The 20621-nt window shown below is 41.1% G+C and overlaps 1 protein-coding gene across 1 annotated transcript in view; it reads right to left on the bottom strand.

The window, feature by feature from the left end:
* Positions 1 to 7673: 7673 nt before the first annotated feature.
* Positions 7674 to 20621, bottom strand: part of LIFR (LIF receptor subunit alpha) — a 51225-nt gene continuing 38277 nt past the window's right edge. Inside the window, exons 15-21 of the mRNA XM_065662879.1 lie at positions 18426 to 18605; positions 16723 to 16824; positions 14957 to 15124; positions 14123 to 14284; positions 13061 to 13154; positions 12432 to 12510; positions 7674 to 11789 (exon numbers count right to left, since the gene is read on the bottom strand). Of these exons, the coding sequence (XP_065518951.1) occupies positions 11151 to 11789; positions 12432 to 12510; positions 13061 to 13154; positions 14123 to 14284; positions 14957 to 15124; positions 16723 to 16824; positions 18426 to 18605 (1424 nt within the window). The 3' untranslated portion in view covers positions 7674 to 11150. The remainder of the gene's footprint in view (positions 11790 to 12431; positions 12511 to 13060; positions 13155 to 14122; positions 14285 to 14956; positions 15125 to 16722; positions 16825 to 18425; positions 18606 to 20621) is intronic.

Below are 20621 nucleotides of genomic sequence, written 5' to 3'. Positions count from 1 at the left end.
GCTGCAGCACAGACGGAGCACAAGCAGCAGAGCTGCATGGTGCCAGCCAGGCGGGGGAATAGCAAAGATGCTGTGGGGTTTGAATCTTTTAAAGACAAAGTCCTTTCTACATCCTGTTACAGTCTGAGAAACTTCTGAAGAGGGAAGTATCCCACATCCACATCTCCTGTCTCCCTGGTGAAGCCTGGGGCTGGGTGAGAGGCAGGGATTTATTCTCAAGGGGTTAAGCAGCAAATAGGTGACAGAAACTCAGGAACATCTGACCAGATGTGGAGGCTTGACCACCTCTATTTCACTAAAGCCAGGCCGGGGAAGCATTGGGCAAAGGTGGATAGCACGTGGCAGAGTGCTTAGTCATTTTCCCAGGAACTGGCCTGGGTGTGCTGCTCAGTGTCTCCGAGGCTTTTTATTAATCATGTTACTTATCATTCAAGCCATATCAGATGCTCAGCATGACCCTGGTGCTGCTGCAGTAGGAGCTCTTGCCTACTGACAAAGCCATGACCTTTTTGTTACAGGTACCTGTGCAAACCAGCAACAAAGCCAGCAGTCCCAGGTGCTTGTGCCTTTCTTTGCAATTTAATCCCCTTCCCAAAATTGCAGCTTTTACCTTGCTTCCTGATTTTCCACATGAATCCCAAAAGACAACCCCCTCCACTTTCTAAGTCTAAATGCCTACCTTGGTACCAGCCTTGGATGGTCTGAGTTAGGCTTAGTGCTGGGCACTGGCTGTTGGGCAGAGCTACTCCCTTCTTGCTCCTCACCTTGCTCAGGGCACAGTGCACCTTGCTGCTCTCCACCACTCCTCCATCACCCTGCGGACCAGCCACTTGGGAGTCAGCAGTTGGGTTTACTCAGATCATCCTGAAGCAAAATAAAGAATTAAAAACCCATCCCTAGCACAGGGTTGTGAAGCTGCCTATTCCCCACTAGTGCATTAGCCTGCCACAGGTGCCTGCTAAAAGTTACTATTTTGTCAGCCAGGCTTTGATCTTGAACTTTTTCATTCTGTCTATAAAGCAAAATAAGCCAGGTGGGAAATCATTCCAGCTCTCTGTGTACAGCGCCCTCCATGCCCCCCTCAGGGGGCAGGTCTCACTTTAGAAGACTAGATAAACTGCAGCTGTGGTTTACTCATGGAGGGCAGCAGCCACATCCCATCAGCCAGATGTGTCTTTTTATCAGCATTCTATTTCTCAGTGTGTATGTGCACACAATGGAGATTTTCCTTCTCCAAAGCAGTAACTTACTCTGATGTCTTAGTCAAGGCGTCTCCTGCACCAAGTGAGCGCATCCCTCAGTACTGCTCCATTTTCCTGTCAGTTTAAATCACCAGGGGCACTCCTATACCCCTTATCAGACAATGAGGTGTCCCCACTTCAGTGTTTGGGTGTCTCACAGATGAGTAACAGCCCAGCGCAGGAAGCTCTGTGAGCTCCTGGCTCTCTGCCTTCCAAGGACAGGACCCAAATGGTCCATGAGTGCCCTCTTCCCAACCCCTGCAATGGAGACGGCCTGGCAGTGCCGTGACTGACTGTCCCTATTTCTCTCAAATATCCGCTCACTGTCAGAGCATTTTAGTTTGTTTATTGTGCACAATAAACAAAGACGACATTGTTCCTTTCCCCCTGCTAATTCTTTTTAAGCTTCCCTCAGTCTTCCTTTCTAGGAAAACAACAGCGCCAGTTCTCTCAACACCCATCCCCACATGTCATGTTTTCCAGTTCCATACTTTGCTGTTACGTATGAGAACAGCATGGAAGAAATGGGGCTGCTGAGCACCAACACCCCATGTTCAGGCTCACATACCAGCAGCTTTCCAGCATTCCTTTTTCTATTTTGCAGACCCTGAAATAATTTGTAGTGGCAATAGCGGCAGCATTTGTGGTCACTTTTTGTGCACATGGTGGAATTTTCCTCAATTGCCGGATAGGCAATATTCACTATTTTATTTACAGTTCCTCTTTCTTCCATTAATTTTTTGCCTTGCTACAGCTATCAGCGAAGCAGAATTAAAAAAACTGAAATCATCAATTTATCATGTTTAGGCAGTTTTCATTCAAACTGATTTTTCTTACCGAAACACAGATTGCTTTTTTTTAGAACTAAATGCTCATACACAGGGTCCCTGCAACCTTTACTTATGTGTTGAGATTAACCTTTTGCAGTTGCAAATCCGAAGAAATGCTGTATGCTAATTCGACAGCTGGTGCCACCTTAGGAGCAGCCAGCACTTGCAGAACAAGGAGAGACAAGCAGAATATAGGGATGCATGCTGGAAGGGGGCCAGGAAACACGGATGGTTTGCATCTCTCTCCCCACCCTCCTCACGACGGTGAAAACTGGGGCAGTCTATGCCCTCTGTCATTACCCAGCCTTTGAATGCAGCTGCTGTGATTTTGTAGCATGACTTACTTTCTTTCAGCAGCCACAACACTGCATGAAACTCATACTCTGTGATTTTAACTACTTGCAGAAGTACTTGTATTTGTAGCTCCCAAGTACCTCATAAATGCACCCAAAGTTAAAGGCTCCAGCTCACAACTACCTTAGTGTATTTCACCTACAGTGGCTGTGCATTGTAATCATGACATGGCAGGATACTGTCAGCATCTCATACCTGTGCTGGCTTCATGACTAGACCCCTTGATTTGACCTGTGGGTAAATCTGCACAGACGTGGGGCCGCACAGCTGCGCATCCCACAGGCACACCCTGCATGTGGACAAGGCACGTGCGGGAGCATTTGCTGCAGTGAAGTCCTTTTTTTGCTGGGCAGGAGTGCTGGTATCCGTGGAGGGGTCAGACCCACCTCACCTCTCCCAGAGCCTGAGCTCTCAGCTGCTCTCACACATTTGCCCCATCCCTGGCAGCGGTCAAGGCCAGGTTGGATGGGCTTTGGGCAACCTGGTCTAGTGGAAGATGTCCCTGCCCATGGGAGGGTGGTAGAACTGGATAAGCTTTAAGATCCCTTCCAACACAAACCATTGTGTGATTCTATGATTTGCTCTGTAGTAGCAGAGCACAGTCTGGGCTAACTGGTCTGAACCCACTTTGGATGTGACACAGCTCTGTCCCTGCAAAGAAACCTGCTACTTCCATGTTCCTTTGCGCTGCCATCATATGAGTACCTCCATGCCAATGGATAGTGAGCCCCAGCTGTCCCTGAGCTGTGTTAAATACCAAACCCAACTGGTTTTGTCTAGTTTTACCAAGATTTGAACAAGCTGTAACTGAACAGCTTCCAGTATCTTCAAAAGACATTGCAAAACCATGATCCTTTTATTTCTTTTAGACCTGAGGCCCAGATTATGGAGTGAGACCCATCTTGAACTTGTCCCTGGTGTTGTGCACTGGCCAAAGCGGTTGCAGGGTTTGCGAGCTCAGCTGAGTGGTTTCATCTTTGGAACAATCGAAGCTTTTCCTCATTTCTACAGCTCTACACGTTTCAGACGTTTCAGACTTTTCACAGCAGTATTCTTCAATCCTGCTTAAATGACTTAGTACCCTTGACCCCACACCTGCCCAGTGCTCAGTGGAGCTAAAACATCCTGCCTAATTGCTGTCACACCAGTAAGCTGCACTAATGACTCTGACTTTCGAGACTGCTTCTGAAGAGTTGGAGAGAGCAGCATGTATGCCATCATGCAATGCTGGCTTCATGTGACATGCTGTGATGTGGCACCTGTCTGTGTGCATGCTAAGACTGCATGTCACCCCCCAGGTCATCTGTGGTTAGATGAGCCACAGAATTCCATGACTGTTTCTAGGACCAGTAAGTGCTGTGACATAAGTGTCCTCAAACATAAAGCCCATGTTACAGTCACCATAGGAACTGATCACTGCCATTCCACTAAAATACACTGAAGCCTGGGCCTCTCCTTCCTGCCACTACATCCTTCATCCTGGAATAGCGACGTCCACCACACAGACCTGTCTCTAGCCAAGACCCTCTGGATCACCTCTGCAACCCCTCAGCCCAAGCCTGTCAGAAGATAACATCTCAAAACCCCAGCTGTGTTAGAGCCATAAGCCAAGGAGGACATGGGTAAGTCAACTGGCCTTCTTCCTATCATCACATCGCATGGCAGGAACAAGAGGGCTTCAGTGAACCATGTATGTACGCACTACAGCATGCTGTGCTTTGAGAAGCTGCTCAGAGAGTATCTGCATTACTACCCGCTCTGTCGATCAAGAAGCCAAGGCTATGCTTGCCAGATCCTGTGGTTATTTACTCTGGCACAAAATTAAAATACCTCTGTTTGTACTGGAGCATGAGCAGAATTTAACTCTTAACTTAAAAATAAACATGCAAGCAAGGAATATGAAAACATGTAAGAGTGTAAGAAAATATATTTATTAAATTCCATGGCAATACTATGGTAAAATTGTTAAATACATGCTTATTTTCAGACACCCAAGCAATACAACAGGAGTTACAACAGCCAAGCAAACTAGGTTTAAAACGTATGCAAAGTTGGTATCTTAGGTTAGGTTAGTCTTAAATGTCATCTGCCACACTGGAATATTATTTCCCCACCATGATCCCACACTTCCTTTTTCAAGCATGCATTTGTTTAACTGCTTAGCTAATAAATTTTCTTGTTGATACACTGCTGAATCAGTATTTTACTTGGTATGCTACAACTTCACTAAAGTGCCTTGTGATGATTTTGCTTAAATTGTGAAACATTTATGCAATACTGGACTTGGAAGCTGGAAAACTTCAGTATCATTCAGCAACAGAATTATGTTAAATGACTGATTAGATTTAGTGTGTTAGGAAGACTATTTTGTCAGCTTGATTTATTGATTTATTCTCAGAATTATTTTCTATAGATGACTATTTCAAATTGGCAAACAATACTTTCACTAGTATTAAACAAAAGTCCATTAAAATCTTTGTAAAAACAGAACATAAAAACATCTCTAAACAAATTACTTACGCTGTAAAAAATATGGTATAAAAAGACCGAAAAAAAACCACATTGATCCTGTTCACAGTATATATTGTGAAAGTTACAGCATCATAGTACACATCTTTTTGTTTTTCAGGTGACCTGTATGACTCCATCAGCTCCACTTTTTTGTGTGCCACAACTGGGTCAAAGTTCAAATTACTGTTACCTTCTAGTAGGATTTCAGAGTCGATTCAGTTATCTTCTTTTTTTGCTATCCCCTGTGACAGAAACTCCTCTGACATGCTATGAAGCATAAAATGTTGTCCATCCCAAGCCATTCTTGTATCACATTTAAGGAAACATTGACAAAGTGATGTTCAAGGATTCTTTTTTTATTGTATTACTACTAAACGTGTGAGACCTTGCCAGTTTCTACTTTACTTTACCCTGCTTGATCAATTTCTTTTTTAATTTTTCTTAGCTCAAATAATGAAAATGAAAACATTTCATTTTTTGCTTTGTTCCTGGTTAAGTTTTACTTACTACATTTCGCCCAACATGAGACCAAATGAGTTGGAAAGATAATGAACATTCTCATGGAAGCTGTGCATACGCTTCCCCTGGAGCTTGCTTTCATGTAGCAACATTCAAAGTGCAGGTTTGGGGCCATCCAAAAAACCTACCGAAAGATTTTGTTGGGTATCACATTAAAAAATAAGTACGTCATCTGCTCCGCTGCACCACAAAGTCACCTGGGCAGCGTTGTCACAAGAAGAGGGTGAGACTGCAGAGGGACTAATCCCATCCTCTCATGTAACACCCCGCCCTTAGACAAGCTCACCTACATGGAGATGCTGAGCCACTGCCCTCCGAAATCAAAAGTTCTCTGGAGACATATTTTTTTTGTTGCAAAAGCAGAAAGAATCAATAGACTTTTTTTTTTGTGCGGAAGAAGTATTGTCATGCACCCTGGGACAACTGGTAAAGTTACAGAAACCCCTGCCAATATCATCCAAGGTTTGTTTGCACACTATGCAAAAAGCAAGCAAACACTGGCAATATTAGAAACACTGGGGAAAATCCAGAGTTACATAACTGGGGGAGGGGAGGAAAGAAAATTGTTATGGAAGAAACTGTTTTCCAGATTCGAAGGAGATATTTAGAAACTCAAGAAGCACGAGGAAATTCGTTTTTAAACTAATTTCTAACTAAAACTAAACATTCGGAATCCATGTCACTTGGGGTCTGCAGCTGTGTTTCAAGGCTTCCTAAGGAAAACGGAAAGAAAAAGACAACAACAAAACTTGCAAACTGCCAACAGCATCTCTGAAAATCAGCCACACAGAGCACTGCTTAATGCACATCAGCACAAACTCCGTGTAGTGTATTGGGAAGAGGGCAGACAGCAGCTATTTCCTCTGGACAAAACTGCATCTCAGAACTCACATAATAAAGTACAGTGCTCCAAAAAAAATTGCTTTGGGAACTGCAAGCCAATTTCCTCTGCAATATGCACCTAGGTACCTAATGAGGTAAGTACATATGTGCATTAAGTGTTTAGGACTTTTCTTAGTGTTAAAAACATTAATGCCATTTGCACTTGATTCTTCATCAAAGAAGATGCTATTTACATAGGAAGCTCTTGATAGATTTATCGTGCATGGAGCCTTGTTAGCAATCTGATTCTTTAAATAGTTACATTTCCCTATGTACTTCAAATTCTTTACTATATTTCTATCTACTTGTAGGTATACAAATATTGTATTTACAAAGCAATACTTGTCTAAAAATAAGAGCATACACTTTCTTTTTGCCTTTTCAGAGTGATGTCTAAACACCTTCCCACTCCAATGCATCCAACTGCCTTCACTTTTGCTAATATGTATGCTCAAGTGAGTGTCCTGGAGGCCAAGATCACAGGAAACACGGCAGCTCTAAGCTTTACTCAGCTGAATGTATCAAAACAAACAAATAAACAATAAAGGTGGCTTGAATGTGGCTCTTCAGAGCAGCCCCAAAACTTGAGGTCAGCAGGAGCTTGCTCCCAGCAAAGGAAAGCTCTGGTCCCCGACATAAACCAAAGATGAACAAAAAACTGCCCATTTGCCAATTGTGCCATGACAGACAGAAAGGCTACTGTTTCCCTTTGGAAATGATCTACCCATGAAAGCTTCAACTACAGATATTAAAGCCAGCTACCACAGCAAATACCAGTCTTGGGTCCTAAGTCTGCCCATGCAGCCACTGCATAGCAAGGGAGGTAATTCACTGCCTGCCTGTAATACTAGCTTACTATTTTGTTGACATATTCACTAGCAGTTCTGTGAGGTATATCACATGCAGATCTACCATCCCAAAATTTAATTTACAAAACCAAGATCCCCTTGAATGTCAGAACACCAAAAACAATGAATGTGTCAAATAGGAGAGTGCACAATGTTACATCAAATGTGACTGATGTTCCATGCATACAGTGAAAAATACAAAACCCCATTATAAACCCCAAATTGTCACATATGACAGGCATGGCTCAAAAATAAAAAGCAGCAGCACTGATGATCTGCTTCAGAAAGAAATTGCTTGGCATTCACATCCTACACCTCTGAACACAGAGGACTGAAGCACTGAATTAGGAGTAATAGTGTTTTGGACAAAATCCCTTCTGGCTGTATCCCTTCTGGAAGAAGTTTTTTTGTTTATGGTGGGTTGTTTTTTGTTTTTTTTTTTTTTTTGTTTTTTTTTTTAATATGAATTTCTATCCTTCTACAAAAAAAAAAAAAAAAGGCAAAAAGCCAAAAGAACTTAAACAAAATTGATCTTCAATAAAGAAATAAGAATTTTCAGAAAATGATGGTTAGCAAACACAGTACTTTAACTTTCCTAAGATATTTTTCAAAAACAATTTGACTGAAGAGGCTCACCAGGAAGCCCAAAGGCACTAGCACAAGGAGTCTGATTCCCTCTGAAGCCCAGAGTTTTAGACTTACGATTGTTACCAATGCACGTAGAGGCTAAACAGCACTGTGCTTTGAAAATGAATTTGGTATGAAGACATTCCTAAAGACATTTCATTGGTTTAACATGGAACTTGGGCTCAGAAAGCAAGTCCATTCCCTGGCAGCCCTTGTTACTCATTCTGACTGTTCCATGCACCTAGGGTTGTCTCCACAAAATTAGTACATACTCTCTCACTACACGTGTGGTATTTGGATTCACTGCTGAAGATTTAAGATAGGCATTTGAAAGAAGTCCTCACCAGAAGCACTGAATAGGATAGCACTCGAAGGAAACAACAGAGATGAAGCAGCTGAGCTTTCAAGTGCTGGGATGAAAACTGCTTACTGGTTCATAACCATTAAGCTACAGTAAATGATACTACATATACTGCACAAACCTGTCTCTCCCCCATTTGCCTCACTCTTCTGTTACTGATACAAGATCACAGGTGTGCTAAGCCACTACTATTAACAGGACTCTTCTGCCCTACATCCTGGAAGTCAGAACACCAGTCAAATAAAATACATAGTCAAAGTTGGGGGGGGGGGGGGGAGTAACAGATAATTAGATGAGAGTGCTTTGACAACACTGAGGCAGACCCTGTATTTGTGGACCTTACCTAATCACAGAACCATTTAAAATGCTGTTACCTTGGAACACCAGAGTACGTGATGCTTGTGTTTAAGTGAGTTAGCATGGGAGCACTGTGAAGGGTGTTAGGCTGCTCCCTGCAAGCTCTGTGTGATCTCTGCAGCTGCCCAAGTTTCCAGTCTGCCAAATTAAAAATTGCTAGTTCTCCCAAACTTTAGTCTGGTTTTGTTTCTTACAATACAGAGCCATACAAAAGCACAGTTACTCCTCATGATCAGCTGTTCTGCTGCAGAAGGTTTTCTCTTTCTTTGGTTCATCGTACAATACTGATCACTCCTCTGCATTGAGAAACTGCTCCATAACAAACCCAAACCACTACCCTGACACGCTGTCCGTGACAACTCCTGCTTTCAATTAAAAACATATGGCAACACAACCTAAAATTCATCTTAGAAGATCAACACATTAAGCTAAATCTGCACTAGTGAAAAGAAATCTGAGTCAAAAGAGATATTGTGAGAAAGGATCGTTACTTTTAGGATTTAGCTACCTCTCAGCTACCAAGCACAAAGGGCAGATCTGCTTTCTTTTATGTATTAATTTAGTGTTCTGAGTAATTGGCAGTAATACATTAGGCATGAAACTTTCTCTTGTGGTGATGCCTAGTGATAGTTGAACACCAGCTATTTGCAATGCCAGTTTGTCTTTTCACTTGCAGCCCTGCTAATGCGAAGATTCAACCTCAAAAGCAGAATCCTACTTGCACTTTGAGTTCTTTCAGACACACCTCACACTCTGTCAGGTGTGCAGAAAGATCTACAGTTCACTCAGGCAGTTGTTACTTAGCTTGGATGCTATTTAGTGTTTTTGCCTGTTTGTCAGTTTTGGAATCCCCCTGTATTGTCACTGTATGGAGAAGGCAGACACATACCAACATCTGAAACTGTACCGTCCATTGCTGTGATTACGTTTAACCTAAAGCTTGGCTTTACTCTCCAGATCACATGGACTGAAAAGCAAATGTCCGCCAAGCTAGCTATCTTCCTGGTCTGCTCCCACACCCTCACAACTAGCAGCTTAGCCAGCTAAGTCTCCTTATCTGTTTTGGGATCTTGTTTAGAAAACTACTCCCCTATCTTATTCATTCAATCAACACAAAGTAGCTGAGGGAACTGACATCTAAAAAAAACAAAAAAGAAAAAGATTTGGTAAGGTCATTATGGAGACCCCTTTTGATCAAGCTCTTTAACATCTGACCTCTCACCACTGTGTTTTACAGTAAGGGACAGTAAATTAGAAAGCACTTTCCTGTAAGACAGTGAATCTTGTGTGCCACAGTCTGCAGTTTACACAGTGAAATGTTACAATTACAGCTGCCTGAAGATGCAAATGTGAAAACAAGCATTTTCAAAGATGATTGTTCTGAACACCCCTTTAAACAAAGAAATGTGTGTAATTAAAGCGTTCTTTGCATCACATGTCTCGTAAAGGAGAGGTAGAATTAGTGGCACTAAAACCTCCTTGGGTTTGGCCACTAGAGAAATCGCACCTCGTAATGCCAGGTGGGATTTGTAGTGAAAGTCCTGTTGGATAGACACGGAGAGCAGCCAGGCAGCAGGTGGCAAAACTAATACAATGAAGACCATCCAAAGAACAACTTGTTCTCAGGAAGTTAGTACTACTACCTCTAATTTTGTGTGCCAAACTGCTTGGACAGTTAATGTTAGCAGAGATTTCCCCATGACTTACATGTACTGTATAGTGCAAAGACTGCAAAACATTAGGGGCAAATGGAGTATTGTACCACTTTGAAGCAGATCTGGAGCTGAAGCTAGGAAATACAAAATGCATTAGTGCAATACATTAGGAAAGATTAATTCCTTAACCAAAAGATAGAAAAAAATATAGAGCATTCTACATTAAAAAAAAAAAAAAATTAAACTATGCAGTTCTTGTTGAGGTTTAAAACAGTGTTACACTTTTTTCCCCAAGTTTGTACCCCTGAGTCAAACATTGAATAAACATTGTACAGTAGGTACAGAAACTAGTGTCTAGTTAAAAAGCAACAGAATTGAATGACCATTGCTTCAGAAGTGTTAAACAGTGACAATACCCTTCCATATGGGAGAAGAAAAAAACATAAAAAACTCTCATTTGTTCGTAGTTTACAACTAGGTAAAAGATTTCAAGTTTCCAACCACGTTGTTTCCATGTGTTAGGCTGAGGTTTATGATAAATGAAGCCTTCAGTAAGGAAACCTGTTTGGGCTGCATCATTTGATTATGCACAGTCTAGAACAACTACAACAAAGCAAAGCAATCTTTCCAAGTTTTAAGTTGCATGAGACCATGTTAATCTTGGAGAGCTGTGTGAAGGTAGGCAGAGTTCTTTGACTACAATTGACAGGAACTCTAAATTCAATACCCCTTATATCCAATATATTTTACTAGAGTAATAACTAAATTGCTATAACTTTGGCATCTCAGCCTCTATGAAAATGGAACATTAACACTTTCACTAACTTAAACATGGTAACATTCAGCTCACTAGAACCTCTGCTGACTGTCTCCAAGAATAGTTCATGCCTTTTGCACTTCTTCCTATCTTCACAACAACAGGAATAAGAGCTTATTTAGAAGGCAGGTGCAACAAGGACTCACTGTTAATCATTTGGTTTGTTCTGAAAAAAGTGTGTAAAGGACCACCCTGTATTACTGGGTTTGGGAGAGTCTTCATCATCTTTTGGGGGAAGCAGAAACTGACGGGAATTGATGGAGCACGGGCTCCCAAAAGATGCATTTTCATTGTTGCTTTCAACTGATCCAGGAGAGTCTGGAGTGTCCATGTTCCAGGTATTTGTGTTTGCTTGAGGTCTGTAACCTGCAGTTTTATCCAATTCTTCCTCTGCAGGTGGGCGACTCTCTATTTTCAGAGCACTGATAGGCAGCTGCATTTGTGGCTTATAGCCTCCTGTAGTCACTAAGTTTATTTCTGGGTCCTCTTCTGGTTTAATTTGAGGCTGATACATTGACTGAATGTCAATGTAAACCACCTGAGATGACCCCACAGGTTCATCCATAGGGGGATTTGAGATCTCCTCTTCAATGATTGGGGGGCAATAGGACACAACCACGTGGTTCTCTGTTTCTGAGTCAGAGCCATCTTCAGGGACAATAGTGTCTGCTGCTGGGGACATCATCTCTGTGTCTTCAATCTTGGGAGCTGCAGACTGTGTTTCCACCACTTCAACACTATTGGGGGTGCATGGGTTCATTTCCAGTGTTTTAAGTGTCTTATTCCCCTGAAGCAAGAAAAAGGAGAAGGCATAGAGATTAAGCCAAAAGACCTGGAAAGCCTGAAAGCAACAACTTGCCCAAATTAAACCAGTATGTTGGCTTGTGGCTTGCACTGCCATTAGTACAATAAATAAATAAATAAATAAATAAATAAGTAGTTTAGTTATCATTTTCTGGCTCATCACACATTCCTGTTAATATTATAAGTATTTTAGCCACCTTAAAGAGACTCCAGGCCTTTCAGTAAGTGTTTGGGAACTCTTTCTCCAGATCTTGCATGTGGGTTTTGTCTAACCCATTCCAGAATGTTGTTTAAATGTGATGCCCCATTCCAGGAGGCTTCTCTTAACACCATGACAAAGATGGGTACATTAGTCCCACATTGTTATTGTGTACTTACACTTCTCATTAGTGCAGGAAGAGAGAAATCCAGAGTTCTTTCCTAGTCCAAATACTGTAAATAACTACATTAACAACAAGAAAGCTCTACACAGCACCTGACAAAAGTTAGTCAATAACTTGTCCTACTCCCCCATGCTACAGAGCTTTTTCTAGAACTGGGGCAAGAGACTCAAAGTTTGCAAAAGAAGTCTTAATTTGCAATACGTGATGGAAGCTTAAAATACTAGTTTTAAAATTAGGGTTACCTCACAGGTGTTCTTCTGAAACTGCAGTGCCTTACTGTTTTCAGGATTCGGGATCTCTGGATAAAATGTTTCTTTAATCCTTTAAAGAGGAAAGAATAAAGTTTTAAAAGTTAGCAAAAACTGAATCTAATTGTAAATACACAAAAGGAATCAGGACATTGCCCTTTAATTCAGAATACTGAAGACATCTGGCACAAAGATTTACTGTGCTACACTTTCACCGAGTATATAATGGAAAAAACAGCATATTTCTTTAATTTTCTTTTTTAACTGGAAACTTGATATGCCACGTTTAAAAAAGTTGGGGATAGGATGTCTACCTGAGTGTTTGTGGATGACTCACAAATTATAGCATGTCGCCAGCTTATTTCCATTTGGGAACTATTTCTAAGCAGTGTTCACTGGGAGACAGGCTCCTGCAAAACCTTTTTACATTCCTCACTCTGACCTCCCTTCAATTCAATTTCTCCCCCACCTTCTACAATGTGTTTTTGCCTGGCACCTTTGAACAAAGCACACTGACATCTTTGGGTACTTGGAGATAACAAAGAGTTACTAAAATAGCAGAAAACTCTAGCACTGAAGCAAACACATCCAGTAAAAGATCAGAACCAAACGCAGGCATTTACCATTCCCTCTTTTGGTAGCAGAAGATGCTGGCCACCACTCCAAGCAGCACAACCACTGCCACAGGGATGAGAATCGCAATGATTAATCCTACAGCTGGGGGACAAAATAAAGAGAAACACAGTAAATATATATCCAAAGCTACCAGCAATTTTTATGCCTTCTGTAGCAGTTCCACAGATTAGAGACAGTTCAACTAAGTTCACCTAACAGTGGTCTGCAGCGACCAACACCATACACTTCCCCTTTGCTGGAAGGGTGAAAGTCCATCCATAATCAGAGCTGATTCAGTGATAACTACAGGAATCAGCAGATTCTTCTCTCTGATTGCTTAATTGTGAAAAGCTTCATGTGCAATGCAAGATGGACTGCCACTGTAGCTCTGCTCATTAAGCACTGGAATTGCACTTTCATGTTACTCGAGCTGGCTGAATCTCTGGTAATGGCTCCTACCGCCCAACAACTCAGTGCACAAACTGCACTGGCTTTTACATGGTTTACATTGCTTCTATTCCCCAGGGTTTAGCTCTGATACATTCCCACTGCCTTCCTCCATTGATGTTAAGTGCCTCAAGTTTGATTTTTCATGTATTTTAGTTGCACCCCAGAGTTGTCTTTCATAGGAAATATGTTCTTCTTGTTGTTGTTCTTTTTTCTTTTCTTTCTTTTCTTATTCCCCAGTCAATCCCTTTTTTTCTAACTGTCTTTCTGGGTTTGCTTCTGTCAAGGGATGGATAAAACTGAATTCAAACCAGAGAGGCATCTGTTAATAATTCTGAAAGTGGTAAATATTTCCACAATGTCTTTCTTCCCACCATGTCTTAGCAGATATTCATGATGGGAAACCTGACAAAAACAACTAGCTGCTTGAGAACCCCAATGTATTTAAAAATTTAAATTTTTGTATTTAAAAATAACAAACTAAATATATTAAAAACTAGAAGGTAGGCCCAAACTTCTTAAACGGACCAGGAAAAAAACAAAAAACAAAATAAGCTCATCTTTGCATACATTGTATAGCCCCTGTGCTGAAGTCTGCTAATGAACAGGGATATTCAACTTACAGTCCTCCTTTGTCACCACATACAGGCTATTTGGAGGGCTCAATCCACCAGCAGTGTAGGCTTGTAGGTCCAGTTGGTAACTCGTTCTGCCTTGCAGATCAAGTATTTTCAAGGACTTCTTTGTCAGGTCAGTGATATTCTTAACTTTAAGTTCTGGATTTCCTGTTTGTTTGGAAGCAGTAAGAAAAACATAACTTTGTAAGAAAGGACTCACAAAGACAGCCTCAGCTTTAGCATGACTTTCTTAAAGTCAGCATATGAAACCTGAAGAACAGTCTGTGTAGAGGGACACTGAAATAAAGAATCCTAGCAATGCTGCTTGCTTATGCAGCACCAAACGGCACAGGAGTGCACTGCTGCTGCAGGCTGGCTTCAGTTTCTTACACTCCTGTGTGTCCTCTTATATTAATGTGAGTCAAGCTTCAGCTCTGTATACAGATGTCCTTACAAGATTGGTACTAGAAGAATATACCAAATTAAATATAGTTATGTAACCTCTCCCATGTCTCATCTACCCAGGGTATCTGTACACAGGGCAGTGTGTTACACTGCCACTTAGTCACTGCATAGCTTTATGGCCTCAGTTAGCCAGGATTTTCTCCAACTTTTGCCTTCCATTAAAAAACAAATGTGTCAGCCACACAAGGAGCTGATTATTTCAAATGCCTTTGTCACAAATCAGGGGCCAGTTGTGCCAGTGAGTAATGCAACTGAATTACGAATAAAGCTTTTTTTTTTTTTTTTAAGCAAAATTATTTAAGAATAAAGAAGAGTTAAAAAAACCCCAACAACCCAACTTGAGCAAGGAAGTTGTGATCTATAGGTTTCATTTACCTGATTCCAAAAGCCTAGGCTTTAAAGCATCTTTTTCACCTTTTGCAAAGGAAAGCCGATATCCCTCTAAAAACCCCTGACAATCTTCAATAGGAATGTCTTCCCATTTTACCAGTATAGAATCTGAAGAAGTTTCTTCTACAGTAAAATTTGGTGCCCGTTTTGGCGCTGTAGGGAGAATTATGAAGGAAAGAGTTGGTAAGAAAACACCTTATAATTAAATGCTGTATCTATTAAGTGTTTTATCAGTTTTGCTTCAGGTCTAGCATTTTCAACTTATTGAAAAAAGTTTTTTCCCTCACTGCCAAGAATATGTGAAAAGACGTATCAGGTGATACTACATAAATACAAGTATGTCAGTCTGATTGTTCCTAACTACTGCAGTATTATCTACTATGAACAAAAGCTGAAATAAAAATTTCTCCTTTGGCAGTCTTTTGCAGACCCATAAATGTAAAGGTCTCTCTTCCTGCAAAAAAACTCTAAAAGACAGCATAAACATTCAGAGTATACAAATTAGCTTTTAAAAGCTTTAACCCTATGACTTCACAGCTTGTCTTCAAATCAGACAAAGTCCACGTTGCTATCATGGAAATCTATCTCAGCTTCAAAGAACTGCTCTCGGCAGCACCACAAGTCCTTATTCCAACACCTGTACCCCACTGAAAGTGTCACAGCAGATATTGTGTAAGGTCATGTGCATCAGGATGTAGTCTGACATTTGGCATTGATCTACCAGTGCTGACCTCATGTTTAAAAATACGTCTATTTTTGTCTTTATGGTTATCTGACCAAAGGGAAATCTGAAGTTTTAGAATGAATCTATGCTCTTGTGCAAAATGAATATATTTCTTAATTCCTTCTTTTGCATGCTTAATGCATTTTTAGTTTTCCAAAGTTTGTATCCTTTTACCTTGAAAGATTCCAATCTGTTGAGAACACGTATGGAAAAACCTTCTGGGAAACTGTTCATTATTTTTACAGAGGCACACACGGCCTAAAGTTCAGTTTCTGGTAAAATTGCCTTAACCTCACCTTCAACCTTAACAATGAAATACACAACAGCATTTCCAATGGCTCAGATTAAGTCAGCAACTCAGTTTTCCAAGCAAACTATTTTAGCAGAAAACACATTAAACTCCAAAGTGAAATGGGCAGTTATAATGTGATACAGTTGTGATGTTAAAGGGTAAAGCCATGTTCAGATAGCTGGGAACAGATAGCATTCAGACATCAGTGCATCTCAGGCAAGCAAAGCTCAGCCCTGGATCAAACTGCAGTTGCCCAGATGGCGTTGGTATGGGAGGGAATTCAGTTCTCAAAGGGGCTTGTACACTAGCATCTAGTTCTTGTCTAAGAAGTGCTTTTAAACCGAAATGTTGTGGATGCTTTTTATGTTTGCTGAGCTGTAGCAAATGTGCTCAGAAGTTTCCTTTGACTTGACAAATCAAAAAAAAGTTGCCTCCTCTCCTGTGGAAGTGAACCCATCACTGTGGTTCAAATTATGACTTCAATGCAGAAGATCACTACCTTCAGAGCAAACCTCTGTGACGCCCTGTGGCACCACAGCAGCTGGAGAACACAGGGTTATTGCAGGCTGGGAACTCAAAGTGGCTGGAGAAAATTAGAGCTATATACAAAAATCAAGCAAAAATCAGTAGTACTGTATGGGGATTGTGGTTTCAGTCTTCTACTAACACTTAGCTGAAAATAGACACCACCTAAATTCACTTTGTAAAAGATCCTGAATGATAAAATGCACTTACGTAGCTCTTTCATATACCCCGTTATGTTTTTCAATAACTGATATCCACTGGGTTTGCAGCCATATAGTAAAAAGTTGTATCTCACGCCAGGCCTAAACAGAGCTGCAGGAGAAAAATCACTGTGAGAATACTTCACTTGTGACAAGTGATAATTTTAGCTTTCACATGATGCAGATTTATTTAAATATGTACTAAAAAGTCAGAAATTCTTAGACCACAGTGTATATATAAATACTATCCCTACTTGTAATTCCTACAAAAGCTATGCCATTAGACGCGGTTTAGAAACAGTAAGCAAATCTAGCTCCTAGAGAAATTTTGGTTCTAAAAAAAAATAGAATTCAAAACAAGCTACTCAAATTGCATGAATTGCTTTCCACGGGGAAACACAAACTGAAGTTACCAGAAACAACAGCCTTCCTTTCCTCCCACAGCAGCCATGTAGATCCTGCCTCCGCCTCAGAAATACAAACGCATTTTGAAATAATCAGGTTTATTACAACAATGCTAAAAAAGAAATTCAGAGAGCTCCCAAAAGCGTTAGTGAAGCACTTTAGCTACGAACTCCAGGCCTGAAATGACTTTGCGGAACATGATAGTCATCAAGTTTCTGCTTCACATGTCGTTGGTGGAGGTGTTTGCTACTACAAAGAGTAGATAGTTTACCACTTTCTGGGATTTTCTGAAGCCAGAGGTGCACACTACTTTCAAGATTTTTTCTAAACAAGATGTCACTGTGAAGCTCTACAGAAGTCAAGTGGGTTTTGCAAGAGTTCAGATCCAGCCTGAGAGATTCTTCTGGCAGGACTAAGCACAGAAGTGTATTTCCCAGCTTCAGCCCAGCTCTAGCAGCCGAGTAACTCCCACAGCATGCTGCAAGAAGCATCCCACGGAAGAGCTCAGGACCACAGCAACACATCACTGGATGGACCTAGTATTGTCTGCTTAGAAAAAGAAAGCTCTAGCTAACACAACCAAAACCAATATGGACACAGTGTTATAATTACAGGCAGGAAAACATACTGCCTCTCCCCAGTTCCTACTCTCCCCCAGATTTGCTACGTAGACAGCTCCAAGTTTTTTTCTGTAATAGAGACTTTATATACTAAACTCTTCTAAAAAGCAAATATACACCCTTTCAGACAGCAGAGAAAAATCCCACATCTTTTTTGGGTACTCTCTTTCTTCTCAGCTTCTGTAAGTCCCACCACAGCTGAGTTTCATTTCCCTGGTCTGCCTACCAGCATCTAGAGACCTGGAATGTGCCCTGTTACAGGAAATTTCAATTGCTGACAGCAAGCCAACACATGGAGGTCACACTTAAAAAAATCTGCCTCATGTAAAAACAAATTAGTCTTCCCTCATCCTGAGCACCACTGTTCATGATTAGAATTCAAATAAAACCCCAAACCCTAGATTAACCATTATGCACTCAGCTGAGTTAGGAATTTGCGGGTGTAGCTAGAAGAGGTAATTTCAAACCAGTTAATAAACACAGAACGAGAACAGTTAAGACTGGTATTTGGATTCGGCAAGGCAAGTATAAGAAATAAAAATGAACACAGTACCAAGAAGGGGTTCGTTTATATACACAAGCATACAGCAATGCAACAATCTTCAACCTATTGCATTGGTTGCTTTCATGCCACTCGCTGCTCAGCCTCTCAACCAGAAAGACTCAAAAAAAATTACTTCTGACTTACCAGACTTTATCACTGCATCTGTTGTATTTGAAGGAAATTTCTGCCAGTCCACAGTACAGGGTTCAGACCCAGATGAATGACACCACTTTACAATGTAGCCACAGGTCATGTTAGGGTAAGAATTCCAAGAAATATAAATTCCATTCCCCATTGCCACGGCCCGATCTGTTTTGACATTGTCTGCAACAAAGACGACACAAAAATCCATCAGAGAGCAGACACTTATCTGTAGTCCAAGCTGGAAGAAAGCTTTCCAGCCACAGTACAAAGGATTTATAAACTGCAGTCATTTCTAAGAACAAGAGGTGCGCTCCTGGTGAAATTTGAAGCGGTGCACTCAGCTAGGCTTTCTGAAGTGCTGGAAATGAGACTGTAGCCTGCAGCAAATCCCTTAGCCAGCCTTAAGTATGATGACGAGAAATGCTCTAGCTCAGGACTGGCTTAAAAAGCACTTTTTCAAGGTAAGGATTTACAGCAGACGTCAGGTTCAAATCTGACTTGACACCAATCTGGGAGCAGCCTCCAGCTATAAATTCCTACTGTCATTTCATCAGTTTGCTTTGTGTCTCCTCCAAAGTGTCTTGCTATCACTCGCCCGACCACAGACAACCATTTTTCACCAAGAATCTTCAGCAAAAGTCAAGTCCCTGGTGAACTTTATGAAGGCTTCAGTCTACCAATAGTAAATAAAAAATAAAATAAAAAAATAAAAAAGCAAGTTTAGTCTGTTTTTCTTGATTCTGATTATCAAAGGTTTAGCTGCCCTTGAAATGACCAGATCTGGGAACGACTTTTGATTCCTGCAGCTTTCCTCCATGGCTGTCCATCAGATGGGACCCTGCTGAGCTAAGGGATGTTTTCCAAAGGCCACCACAACAGCGGTGGCCCCACAACAGATCTGCAAAAACAATCTCAGGGTTTCAGTTTTTCCTTTTTCAGTGTTCTCATTTATGCTCCCTATTGAGTCTATTATTTCATGTTATTAAAGCCATAAACTATGAAAGGCTGAAGGGAAAGGGCAGTTTTTAAGAACCAGTGCTGTGAAAACTTCAGTCTCACAGATGTGTGGATGTCACAGGACTATTTCTAAGTAACTTTAACATACAGCTAAACGTACAATCCTCAACTAGCTTGCTCATGGCAAGAAAGACAGACATGATTAAAGAAAGCAAGTCAAATCCAGAAGTCTTTCAATACTTTTCCTTAAAAACTACTTCATCCAATGAAACTACACTTCTATGATGCTGGAAAAGAGCATATTTCTAATTAGACTGCTTTAATTTTCCTATTTACAGGAAAGACTTTAAACTGACAGTGAGGACTTAATCTCTAAAAAAAAATGCTTAAATACACCACGCTCAATTTTATTTCCTGAGCCAGATGACTAGAAATTCACCCAGGGCAGTACTGCTCATTTTGGTGTATTTATAGCTGCAACCTAGACTAGTAGAAATAACTACAAGCACCACAGTACTAATGTGGCAAGGCAGCCTCTAACAGCCATGTTATATTTCCTGACCCTCTACAGAGCACTCTTCAGAGACAGTGACAAATTAATTCAGTACCCTTTGGTCGTGTTTTCAGTTTTCACAAAACCTCAGCAGGTCTCAAGCTTCAGAGCCACTGCTCTCTCACAGACATTAAGAGCACTTACAGACCATACACAGGAAGCAGTAAGAAAAGATGTTTGTGCAGAAATGTCATCCAGTTCACCAAATGAGTCATCTTTCATGACTCCAGTCAGTGACTCAGATAATTCCTATACCAACTTGGGAGCAAACCTTCAATGAGTACAAGTTGGGTAACAGCAAAGGGAACCTCAGACACTCGAGAGAGAACTACAAATGAATGCAAAGCTCCAGCTGCCATCAGCTGCCCCACACCGCAAACCTATTACAAAGACCTCCCTAACTCACAAAGTCTCTTTCTTTCTCTGTTGAAAGAGAGCTATAAAAGCATTTTCATTCATTCCGCTGTCCCATACAACTGCTCTTCCCTCCAAGGAGCAGACTGAGAATGGACTTTTAGGTACTGGTGTTTTCGAGAAGCAAGAGAAACACTAAGAACATGGGTTTCCTTCACACAGAAACGTTTGTTTTTATTCTCACTGTGAATCTCAATCAAAGCACATACCTTCCGAGAGAACGGCCCTGTCTTATCAGAACTTGCGCTGCAAAGCAAGCAAAGGTGATACCT

This window comes from Lathamus discolor, chromosome Z (genome assembly GCF_037157495.1).
Source record: "Lathamus discolor isolate bLatDis1 chromosome Z, bLatDis1.hap1, whole genome shotgun sequence".
Lineage (NCBI taxonomy): Eukaryota > Metazoa > Chordata > Aves > Psittaciformes > Psittacidae > Lathamus > Lathamus discolor.
Note: the sequence above shows the minus strand (reverse complement) of the source record. Positions and strands in the feature narration are given on the sequence as shown.